Source organism: Centruroides sculpturatus, unplaced genomic scaffold, assembly GCF_000671375.1.
Source record: "Centruroides sculpturatus isolate CEXI.00-Female unplaced genomic scaffold, Cexi_2.0 scaffold76, whole genome shotgun sequence".
Classification (NCBI taxonomy): domain Eukaryota; kingdom Metazoa; phylum Arthropoda; class Arachnida; order Scorpiones; family Buthidae; genus Centruroides; species Centruroides sculpturatus.
In genome coordinates, this window is record NW_019384451.1 from 154883 (window position 1) to 167986 (window position 13104).

General features: G+C 29.8%; 1 protein-coding gene across 1 annotated transcript in view; it reads right to left on the reverse strand.

The window, feature by feature from the left end:
• Nucleotides 1-221: 221 nt before the first annotated feature.
• Nucleotides 222-13104, reverse strand: part of LOC111620558 (serine/threonine-protein phosphatase 6 regulatory ankyrin repeat subunit C-like) — a 29854-nt gene continuing 16971 nt past the window's right edge. Inside the window, exons 4-6 of the mRNA XM_023362490.1 lie at nt 7934-8139; nt 6304-6426; nt 222-605 (exon numbers count right to left, since the gene is read on the reverse strand). Coding sequence (XP_023218258.1) covers nt 351-605; nt 6304-6426; nt 7934-8139 — 584 coding nt within the window. The 3' untranslated portion in view covers nt 222-350. The remainder of the gene's footprint in view (nt 606-6303; nt 6427-7933; nt 8140-13104) is intronic.

Genomic DNA, 13104 nt, shown 5'->3' on the forward strand with positions numbered 1-13104 from the left:
ATTATACAGTCTACTAACTCTAATACCAAGACTAATTCAGATATAAATAATTATGATAATAATCTAAATATATTATCATAATTATTTATATTAATATAAATAATTATGATAATAATCTAAATATATTATCATAATTATTTATATTAATATAAATAATTATGATAATAATCTAAATATATTATCATAATTATTTATATTAATATAAATAATTATGATAATAAAACAATAAATAATTACATTTAGATACATATATATATATAAAACAAAATCATTCAAATATACAATATAATTTGAAGTTTTTTTTATATGTAAAAACACAGATGGTCTGATATTCTCCTTATAATTATGCATCATAATACTTTGCGAGTTAAATAATCAGTCAGTATTTTAGGTAGAGGAAGTGCACGAATTTTTGCAGCATTATCATCGTAATAATGTAAATGCTTCTGTATTGCTTCACGACAAAGTTGTTTAAGACATTCCGGCTGAGAGGCAATATACCAATTGTAAAAATCAATATCCATCGGATTATTGGCTGTAATTATCTGATGTAATCTGAGCCATGAAGCTAGATTCAACGAATCGCATCCATTCATAATTAAAACCTGAAATATAAAATTATTTGTCTTATTATAAAAGAAATTTAAAATATAGTGAACAACTTAGAAAAATTATACAGGGCATTATCAAAAAGGTTTTTAAGATAAACAAAACAGGATGTGATAGAGGAGTTTATATACAGTAAATACAGTATAGTGGTGTTTCCCAAACTCTTCCTATGACAGAACACTTCACAAATCCTGAAATTTTAACATAAAACCTTGACTATTTTGTTCAATATACTATGTAAAGTATATATAAATAATAAATAAAGTAAATGAGCAAATATAAGCATTAAGAAAATAACAAACATTTAGTATTTAGTAAAATTACATTCTTGTCTTTGAATTACAAATTCTCTCGATATCAGGCTCCATATTAGAAAGTGATATTCTCGTTCGGGTATTATTCTGTTAAATTTATTCCAAAATCATTTAACATCAGTTTCTCTTATTTTTGTTTTAAATCAGAGTCACTATTAACTAGGGTTTCATAATCTCTTGTTCCAAAGCCTGCTGGCTTAGCTATTGCTGTAAATGGATTATTCCAAACCCAGGAATTGTCCTCACTGGGTTTTTGAAAATATTGCAAAAGTTTGATTGTAAGTCATGCAAGTATTATAAAATTATGTTAGAAACTTCTTCATCCATGTGGTGTGAAAAACAGTATTATTTGATAATTGTCTGCATCTATTTTTTTAGAAGCATGCATGATACAGTCTTTCACACAAGGCTTGCCTCTCTTCGTGTTAAAGTTCCTAACCTTAACCAAGAATCCATTGTAATTTTGAATAATATTTAAATTCTAATATTTGTCAGAGGTATAATAGAAACAAACAATTGTTTTATAAGGGTAGCTTTAATATAAAAAATAATAAAATAAGAAATTTTAAATAATATAAAAGCAATTATAATAAGAATGATTGCAAAAATTAGAACATTTTTTCTTCTTCAAACTGTTTAAGTTCATATTAATTTTGATAATTTTTTGTGGAAGACTTATTCACTTTCCACAGAACAGTTTGGGAAATACTGGTGTATAGAAAGTTTTCTTATATTGCTATAGTTTAGTAAAGACAACCTTTAAAAGTTATGTGATCATTTTAATTATTAATACAATTGAACAATAAGTTATACCTTGTATAAATTAAAGTACTTTCAGTCTTGTTATCAAAATAGAGACAATATCAAAACGAGCTGCCTGACAATGTTCGATAATTAATGGAACAGAGGTTCAAAATGCTCTACTTTCTCATGCAAGCATTTCTCAGCAGGCTGACAAACTGAATGTTAAATGCTGCTCAGTAACCAACACTTTTGTACTTTTGCTACAACAGCATGAATTCTTTGTACAAGTCGATCCTTGTTTCTATCTCAAAACTGTACTATATTTCCTTCAGGCATTCCCAAATAAAAACTCAATGGTGTCAAATTAAAAGAATAAACTTTATTTTCAGAAATGGTATCAAATTCAGAAAAACACTGTTTTTGTTCTATATAACATCCTATATTATCTAGCCTACAGACCTTACCTTTTGAAACACCTTGTAAACATAACTAAATGGTAAACTATAACATAAAAAAAATATTTTTGTTATTAAAGCTCAAAAAATAAACAAGAAAATTAAAATTCATACATATAATCCTTTGAAAACTGCTTCTTAATTTTATTTTCACTATGTGAATGCATTGAAAATTATTATGGAATTCACTCCACTGCTTTCAAACACATATTATTTGAGAAGCATTATTTTATGATTGCAGAGTATAAACAATTACAATTTTTTTCCTTTGTCTTGTTTATAATACTAATAGGCAAGAATTGGATTTATTGAAAGGACACAAATATCTGCAATATATCTTTTTTCTTTAATAGCGAGGTTGCAGCTGAAGTTATCATCTCTAAAATGTGAATGTCAAACGTCGAGTGCCACTTATAAGATAGTGGTGCTTGATGTTCATGTTTTAGAGATAAAAACTTTGGCCGCAACCTTGCCAGTAACTTTGTTTTTCCTTCAGATAATAAACAAAAAATATTAAAAGATAAGTGTATGATTATAAGCTTTTATCAAGATGAGAATCAAAGCCTCATTTAGCTAAATACATGGATATCCATGAAAATCAAAAATAACAATGAATGAACTTATATTAATCAAAGAGAGAGAGATTCTTTATCTAATACTGCATAGATGTCCTAAATTAGTGATATTCAACTAATTTGTAGCAAGGTCCAAATATAGAAATGGCAGGCATATTGTTGGTTTAAATCATGGGTGTCCAACCCGCGCGGCCTGCGGGTCGCACGCGGCTCTAGGCAAGTTCCAATGCGGCCCAATAAACATGCAAACAAAACCGACAAATGTTTTAATTTTATTATTTATTTATTTCAATGGCATAAACTCAAAAAAAAAGTTTCACAAAACCGTAAACCTTTATTCTTATTTTATTTTTGAGTGGAAAGGTAGTATTTTCAAATACTTGGAGATGTGTGAATGAGGAAGGATTACTAAATAAAACTGGAGTTGTGACTCAAAGGATTATAGACCCAAATTTGGGAAAAGGAGGGAAACATGAGAAAGAACAAAAGATACAAAGTATAGAGAAAGGTTAAATAGTTCTTCTGTTATGCAAATATTGACTCTTAATTTTCCAACCTTTCTCACTTCTTTATCTTTTGTCCTTTCTCTCCTTTGCCCCTCATTTCGGTCTATAATCCTTTGAATCACAACTCCAGTTTTATTTACTATTTCTTCTGATGTTGCAAGATTTGGCTACATTGTGCCAAATGTGGCTACTTTTTTTTGTTTGATGTAAAAAATATCATTTGGCACTTTGGCTACTTTTTGGGCTACATATTATATTACTTGAATAAAAATGCACTTTAAAATGGTGTTTTGTCACTTTTTTATTAGAGACCCAAATAAAACAAATATTTGTATTTTCCAAATAAATTTTCGTTTGTCTCCTTTATAATAAATGAATTTATTTATTTCTAAGTAAAAATTGAAAGTTTCTATAGAAGTAATTTTTTAAAATATCCTTTTTCGTGATAAAGTTTTAATATTTATTATTATAATCTAGACATGTTAATCCTTAAATATACTTGTATATTGGGCCACAAGTATTATTATATAAATTTGTGGCTCAAAACTCCTTGACTTCTTCCAATGCGGCCCAGAGAAACAAAAAGGCTGGACAACCCTGGTTTAAATCATATACTTGACTCCTTCCTCTCTCATCAGTTTAATAGTTATCAGTTGCACTGCTGTCTCTATACAGAGAACATAACATATGGTACCCTTACTTTGTATATTTATTTATTAAGTCAAGCTAGTCTTTACAATTAGAGAAAGGAAGTGACAGTTTTCTCATTAACTATTACTGTGAAATAAAGTGCATCTGATACAATTCATATGGGAGAAAGCCAAATGAAAAAATAGGACAGTTTAGAAACTTGCAATTGGCTACATATTTGGATTGCAGTTTGACAGTTGAATAGGGCAGTCTTAACATCTACATTATTTAGACTATACTTTCATTGAAATAATCTAGCTAATTTCCTATCATTAAATTTAAATACCCATGCATAAACTAATATGTACATTTTGTAAAATCTGATTTTATATATGTTATGTACACATTGTAGTACTGGCACTGAAAGAAACAAATAAAGGACAGAAATACTATCTTAAAATATATCAACTAGTTGGAAGAGACAACATATCTAATGCCTAAAAACAAAATGAATTAGTTTGTATATTTTGTATTTTTTATGGTTTTTGTTCAATTATTTAAATACTACAGTGTAAAGAACCAAGTCCGAGCATTATTTTTAGTTATTTTTTATTTTGCTTTTTATTCTATTTTTGTTTGGGGCTTATGTTTTGTTAGGACGAAAGTTTCCTCGCCACTCACCTTAGAAACTTAAAAATAAAAGAAAGAGAACCAACTCGCCGACGAAAAAAAAACACCACAGAAAAAACTTGCGCTCCCGAGTGGAAAAAGTAAGTCCGCACCAAGAAAGAAGGGGGAGACCCCACAAACACAACTTAAGAACTTGCTAAACTTTAACGAAGAAAACACATCCCGAAAAGTGTCAAAAAGAATAATGTAAAAGGTTAGCGAGTATTCTTGGGAAATAGGCTTCCAGGCAGAAAGGAAAAGTTAACTGTTAGCAATAAGTATGTAAATGAGGGGAGTGATCTCACTCAGAATTGTGATGTCACCTCATAGTATAAAGTCTGAACCTCAAATGAAGATGACCGAGGTGAGCTTCTGTTAGCAACAAGCGTGGTGAGCTTCATAGCAGCAAATGACAAGAAGTGTCCGATAGCGATAAAGTAGTTCCAAGGTGATTTTGAAGTTATTTGATTTGTGGATCGAAGATTAGAGAAAGTCTTGAGAGTTGAGAAAAAAGGTTCCTAGTATACTGAGGTGACGATTAGGACCTTAGTTCATAAGAATTGTTGTACATAAGTTAAGTCTTTGAATTTTTTGTTGAGTTCCAAAGGGGAATAGATTTAAGTTAGCAAATACATTGATTTGAGTTTTGTCGGGTTGATTCTTATTGATTTTTTTTCTTTCAATAAATTTGTTGTTGTTTGTTACTAATTTTTGTACATAGTTGTTATTAGAATTATTAAATATTGAATTTGATTTTGACTAACTTTGTCATTATTTAATTCAGTGCACGCTTAAAGTCCAGGCCTGGCACATTAATGTGAATCCGCGTAAAGTACCCGTTAGGTAACGGCTATTTCCGGCACAAAGTCATGTCGCTAATCATTGTAAAAGGCATAAAAATAACTTAGTACTTTACAACAGTAAATGTTTCATATTTCCACACATATGTAACTATTTGTAGGTAAATACATAAATTGCTGAAAGTATTTTGTTTTTTAATTCTATTAAATTAAAGACTATACAGGTATACCTCACCTTACGTCGGTAATTGGTTCCAGGAAAGACAACTTAAGTCAAATTTACTTGTCTCTACGAATTCACTTGTCACTAGACTAAACTACAAATAACCATTCCCAGCTCTATATTTTATTTATAAATGCATTTTTAATAATATATTATTAATAAGAATCTATTTTAAGCTTATAAACAAATAAATTTTAGTACATGTTTACAATTTGGCGATGTTTGTTTACAGTACATCGTGGACTCTATTTGTGAATGTGGTTTGCTCTAAGATATTATAAAATAAAATGATTTTGTAAGGTTAAATAACAAATACAGTTATTAAAATTATTTTGCAATAGTGGAAAAAACTAATTTATGTTAAATTTACCAATATTTACATTCAATTTGTTTATTTACATCATGCACTTAGATGGCTGTGAATCATCAGCATCAACAGCTGATTCTGATATTTCTATTCTGATTCTGAGTATTTTAATATGATTTTATATACTTTTAATCTTATTTATTGTACAGTAACATGATTTTATGTGCTTTTAACGCTTTTCTAGTGATATTACGACTTCAATATTTGTGACGGACAGAAGTAAAGTCGAATAAAATGACTTAAACTTGATTTTTATTTTTCCATATATTTTTTTTTTGACAAACGATGTGTAATCAAGAACGACTTAATGCAAAACGACGTAACTGAGGTATACCTGTATTCTAAAATTTACAATAAGAGTAATTAAATTTGAAAAATATGTTTTGCAATATATTGTAAAAAATTAGTAACCTTAATAGCAGGTAAATGTTGTTGAAATACTTCTCTTCTGCGATGTAGAACATTTATAGCACGAATGCAACAATGGAGTGGTGTCTTCCATTTTAAGTCAACATTGTCAATCTCAGAATTTGCCTGGATAAAATAAATAATGAAGTTTATTTAAAAATTTGTTTTCCAATTTTAAATACTGCTTAATAGTAATCTAATTTAATTAAAATTAGATTGTCTATAATTTTTAAATCTAATTGTTACCTAATAGTTTATATATAACAATATTTGATATTTTTATACTATTATTATTTTAGTTTCTTCCACCTTGTAAGCTCCAAGAAGGCTTTTAAAAAAAAAGTCCATCATGGGTAGAATGGGTCCAAAATAAAGATAACTGTGCATTGAGGATATGACCTGACATTATCCATGTAAAACCATTCATGAAAATTTCTGAGGATTCAATCAATAATACTGTTTTGATATCTAAGGGTAATGGGAGGCTTGCATAGTATATTCAAAGTCATGCCATGCATAAAGATATTGGATGTTAGTCTCTTATGCACTTACATGAGGTTTAATGTTCAAATAGACAATCTCAGCCTCTGTTGCCTTAGGATACCAAAATTTCAATATTGTTGAAATTAGTTAAAACTAGACCACTTGATCCCAGGTCACTGTGGAAGATTGTTCACTTTACCACTCTAGCTATCCAAGTTTCAAATGAAAGACTGCTATTTTATCTTTAAAGTTGATCATTTCTAAAATAATTTAATTTTCAATGTAAATTTAGTGTTAGGAGGAGAAATATTGTATAGCAGTGTAAGAGTCTATTAATGTGGACTAATATTCTCATACCATTAGAGATGATTGAACTTTTCAAAATAAAACACAACTACAAATTTATATGTTCTGTTTTAAATATTACTGTATTACGTTAGAAATACTCTCCCTGAACAAAAGTATGGAATATTTTGTAATTGCTGCAGAAAAATTATCAGAAAAATATTATTGAACTTTCAATAATTGGTAAATATAATAGACACAAAGTATTTACACACCAAAGTTCATAAAGATATTTGCATAAATTACAAAATTACAGCATTTTAAACAAAGTTAGAGTTGAATAAAAGTATGGAATAATGATGATTAATATTTTGTAAAGCCACCTTTTGCCCTAATTACACCCTTAATTCTTTGTGGCATTGTAGAAATAAGTTTTTTACACAGTTCTCGTTCAACTTGTGACCATGATTCTTTGACTGTCTTCTTTAATTCTTGTAGCTCTTTTTTTAGAGATTATTTTATTCAGAACATTCCAAACATTTTCAATGGGAGATATATCTGGACTGTTGGTAGGTCATTCTAAATACTGTATGTTGTGTTCTTGAAACCATTGCTTAATTTGTCTAGCCCTATGGCACAAGGCACTGTCATCCTGGTAAATAATATTTTAATGACCAATGATTCTAATAATTAATTTTTTTATTTCTATATTACTTATGAATTAGTGGTCACATAAGGTGAGAATTTTATTGAATTCATATTAAAAAAATTTTTATCTGTTCAACTCAACTCCCCAAGAGTAAATCCTGAGCACCTGAACAAAACAATTACATAAAGTACTTAAAATTAAGAAATTTATTTTTACCTTAATAAGAACTTCTGTTATATCTCCTAAACCCCAAAATGCTGCATAATGGAGGGCTATTTTTCCAAATCTATTTGGTTCATTTACTCTAGCATTAGCACGAATTAATACCTTTACAGTTTCAGTACTATTATGAACAGGAGAGTTCTGAACACAAATATGCAGAGGTGTATTGAAGTTATGATCTCTCATATGAATATCAGCACCTACAGTAAAAGAGCAAAAAATTTCAATATCATAATTTGAAAATTAAAAACATTATTATTGTGTCAGAGTATTTAATATAGTCACGTAAATGGATAGATACATATTTTATTTATTTATTGACCTTTTAAATTTTATACTGTAACTAATCTATACATACAGTTTTTCAATCAGAAACAAACTTTAAATTTTAAAAATAACTTTAAAACTTGTAATTTGTTTTGTGTAAGAGCAGCTAAACAGGAATTATATATAAATTGTTACAAATCATTACACTCAGTAAAGGATATGTAAACCTAACAATGACACTCTCTAGACTCACTAAATCTCCCTCACAGATTATAAGATATCAAGAAGTTCTCACCTCTGAGTATTTCACAATGTACAATATTTAACATGCAAAGAACTCACTGAATGTACCTTGATTTCAGTCACTTTCTCCTCCTTCCTTTTCCACAGTTAGGGAGCTGTCTCTGAGGTAATGTTCTAAGAAGAGCCTAATCCTTTCAATATATATATATATATATCCTAGTTGTATACAATACTTGGGATAAAGAGTTTCTTTCTTCCTGTTCCTGCATGTGCTCTCACTTTGATCATTAGTCCTCCTTGAACAATCTCCTAAGCCTGCTCAAGAGTTAGGTCTGAAGAAAAGAAGCAAGAAGTCCGAAAAAAGAAAAGATTGCTGCCATACTGTTTCTCTCGTTTATACATCTTTGCAATCATCATATTTTCTTTTCTACCAATACCATTGGTAGAAAAAGAAAAGATGACGATGCCATTGTTCAGGATGTGCCCTAAACAATGTCACAGTCGAACTTACTCAGACACGCACCTGACAGGATAGGACCATTATTGCCTCCAGCAATAAGTATGCAAAAGGTGTTAAAAATCCACAGGGTGAGAACAACAAAAATATGGAATGGAAGTGCCACAAAGTTTTCTCCTGAGAAAAACATAGTTTAAAGAGAGGAATTATTGTATTATTGGTTCATTTATATCTATAAATGAACCATGGTATGTAATGAATGATATTATATACCTATAAAATGGTATTGTTGTAATGAATGTATCAAATAATATTTTGAAAAATAATTAGTCTTTATACCTTTTTAAACTATTTAAAAATTTAGAGAATAACACAATAATTTGAAAAAAAAAAAAAAATGGAAAAGAAAATTTTGAATTGATTTATCTGTTGAATTGAAATCTGTTGTTCATAAAATTGGAAAATTAAATACTAAAAATATAGCTGTAAATATTAAAATAAATTCCATCACAATATTAATTTACACTTATTTTTATCTTTATCAAGCAAGTTTTTCATATTGTATCAAACATTTCATTTTTAAACATAAGTTTTACCAGATGATATCTAAATCCAAGATAAATGCAAAACCATTTTAACAAGGTTTTGACATTATGACGTAATGACATATAGTTCCAAATAAACTGACATCACAATAATGCTACATCAACTGCCATATAACGACAATAATAATATCGTCAATATATAACCCAATATTATACAGCAATTGATGTAGCATTTTTGTAATATATTGGCTTTCATAAGATGTTTATATCAATATATAGATATTCAAGAACAATTTATTATCATAGCATGGTGCCTTTCTAATAAAATTTTAAATTATTTGAAAACAGTTTTTTTATATTTCATAAAGCAAACAAAACTTTAACATATTTGATAAATTTTTTAAATCTGAGCCTCAAGAATCTATTATATATCTGTATTAGTAATAAAATAAAGTGACATAACTGCAGAAAGAATAACAAATATAGCATATGCTATAACTATAACAATATTTGAGATTATACAAGAAAAAAATTTTAAATAATGCTTTAAAATGAAAAAATATACAAGAACATGTCAAGAGGTATTGAAAGAATTTGGAATTAATTGAAGCAGATTATAAGAGTTTTTAAGTAAACAAATCAAGATTTAAAACCAAAATATTAATATTTATATAATTAATCATACAAAAGTATTATAAATCATTTATATGCTTATAAGTAAAAAATAATAATTTCATTCAAATATTATTAAATAAAATAATGATGTTTTTCGAAGCTTATAACAATATTTTCTTGAGGACGAGTTCTCACATCCAAAAAATCTTTAAGATTTTAAAGCAAATTATTATTATTAAGCTGCAATTTGAAAAACTGTAGACCTATAAATTCCCACTGTTGTCCATCTGTCTTTCCTCAATCTCATGAACAGAGTTAGATAGATGAAAGACGAGACCAAATATGGAAACCTTAGGGATAGGAGGCCCTGATTAATTATATATGAACTTCCAATGCAAACCGGGAGTCATATGATTTCAATTCAATAATTTTCCCCTGAAAGGTATTAGATGACTGGCACAAATCTATTGTTAAAGGATAAGTATGGTGTACAGGGACAAGCACTACTAATGAGGTGGAGAGCATATTTTTAATTTATTTGTGCATTGTGACGATGTCACAATAAATAATTGGTTATTATAATTATGCTGCAAATGTCATGTTCTGCTGATACTGGTGCCAAATGTTGTGCTGGACTAAAGTCAAAGCATTGTTAATTGCTTACTCAAACAAATGTAACATTAAGCTGTTATTAGTATGTGTGTCAACATCTGGAAACTTCCTGACAACGTGACATGTGTTCAATATTGCAGCTTTCTTTAATGCAATGTATAGGGACCATGAATAAGTTCTCGCTGTTTTCCAACAGATGGCATTACCAGAACTGTGTGCGTGTATTTTTAGATGGTGACACATCTGTCTCTTCTCTTCTTGGTGCCATATCAGATTCCTGACGTCGGCGACACCTGGCGTAGGTTTGTAATCCGCCAAGGTGTATACTAGGGAAAGTTACTACCCAGAGTGGTTTCCCGTTGCCTTCTCTGGGGCGCGATGTTACGCGAGGGGAACACATCTGTAAGGAAGTACAATTAGCGACCTTGAAATTCAGTATATGTCATTTCGCCAAAGTGTAAACAACTTCTTTTTTCATAGTGTTAAATATGTCAAGTTTTGTGCCAAAAAAAAAAAAGTATTTGCAGGGAATTTTATTGCACTATTTTATTAAAAAAAAAAAAAAAAATCTGCAGCTGAAGCACACAGAATTCTTGTTGAGACTTACGGTGACCATGCTCTGTAGGAAACAACAAGCAGAGATTGGTTTAGACGCTTCAAAAATAATGATTTTGATATTGAAGATAAAGAACGATCTGGCGCGCCAAAAAGGTTTGAAGATGAGGAATTGGAGGCATTACTTCATGAAGACTTGTATCAGATGCTAGTTGAACTTGCAGAATCATTAGGAGTTGATCACACAACAGTTTTGAAACGTTTGAAAGGATTAGGAATGATTCAAAAGCAAGGACATTGGGTGCCATACGAATTGAAGCCGAGAGACGTCGAACAGCGTCTTTTCATGTGTGAACAGCTGCTTCAATGGCAGAAAAGGAAAGGTTTTCTGCATTGTTTTGTGACAGGCGATGAAAAATGGATACACTATGATAACCCTAAGCGTAGAAAATCGTGGGGTAAGCCCACTATGCATCAACGTCGTCAGCAAAGCCGAATATCCATGGTTCAAACCTTCTTCTCTGTATTTGGTGGGATCAGCTAGATGTAGTTTATTATGAGCTACTCAAACCAAACGAAACCATCATGGGGAATCGCTATTGACTACAATTGATGCATTTGAGCCAAGCATTGAAGGAAAAACAGCTGCTATACGAGCAGAGACACAACAAAGTGATTTTGCAACACGACAATGCTCGGCCACATGTTGCACAACTGGTGAAAACCTATTTGGAAACGCTTAAATGGGAAGTCCTACTCCACCTGCCGTTTCCCTTTCTGATTATCACTTGTTCCGATTGATGGCACATGGCCTGGCTGAGCAGCACTTCCATTCTTATGAAGATGCCAAAAAATGGGTTGATTCTTGGATAACCTCAAAAGACATGTAATTTTTCCGATGTGGAATTCAAATGCTGCCAGAACGATGGGAGAAAGTAGTGGCTAGAGATGGACAATACTTTCAGTGACACGTTTTTTATAACTTTTTAAAATAAAGTATTAATTTTCATGAAAAAACAGCAAGAACTTATTCAAGGTCCCTATATATATTTTTATTAAGGTTTAATGTTTCTAGACTTTTGCTAGACTAGACTAGACTGTGCTATAACAACAGTAGAAGAGAGGACAACAGATATAATAAATACCTTATCCATCCTCCATATCTGTCTTATTTCTTGGGTGAGTGGAGTGTACTTGTTTATTTTTTCAGTGTGTGCAATTTTAATGCTTCATATCGAAAGCTTTATTTTGGTTTTGAACATTTCTGAAATAACATTAACTACTACGAAAAATCCTGGCAGTAAATTATCTTCATTTTAACTATAATACTTTTGAAAATCTGTAATAAACTTTAAATAAAACATTTAACATTTTAAGCACATTCATTTATAATTTTGCTTTTACATTTTTATATTTATGAGGATTTGAATATTCAAATATAATATAATATTGTGTGATTTTAAAGTCACTAGACAACTTGCCTGTGACACATTGGAGCAGATGCACTGTACTGTACATGTTGTTCATGTGTGTTTTGCCTGGTGCCGTATTTGTGATGTCTCCATTCCATTTTAAGCTTTTAACCTCACTTGATACATGACAAAGTAACCAAACATTAAATGGGAGAAAGCATAAACTTTGGTTTATCTAAGAGATATGGTATAAGTAGAATAAAACAAATTCAATAATTACAAAAAAAAAAATTACCATACAGTATTTAGAAGTGATGCTATGCAATGATCAATAAAACTATCATATAACATACACTTTTACTCAGTACAACGATACAATGACCAAGTATTATAGTTTGTTTTAATATACTTAAAGCTCAAGTTTAGCAAGTGGATGGGTTGATCCAAAGATTTTGGTAA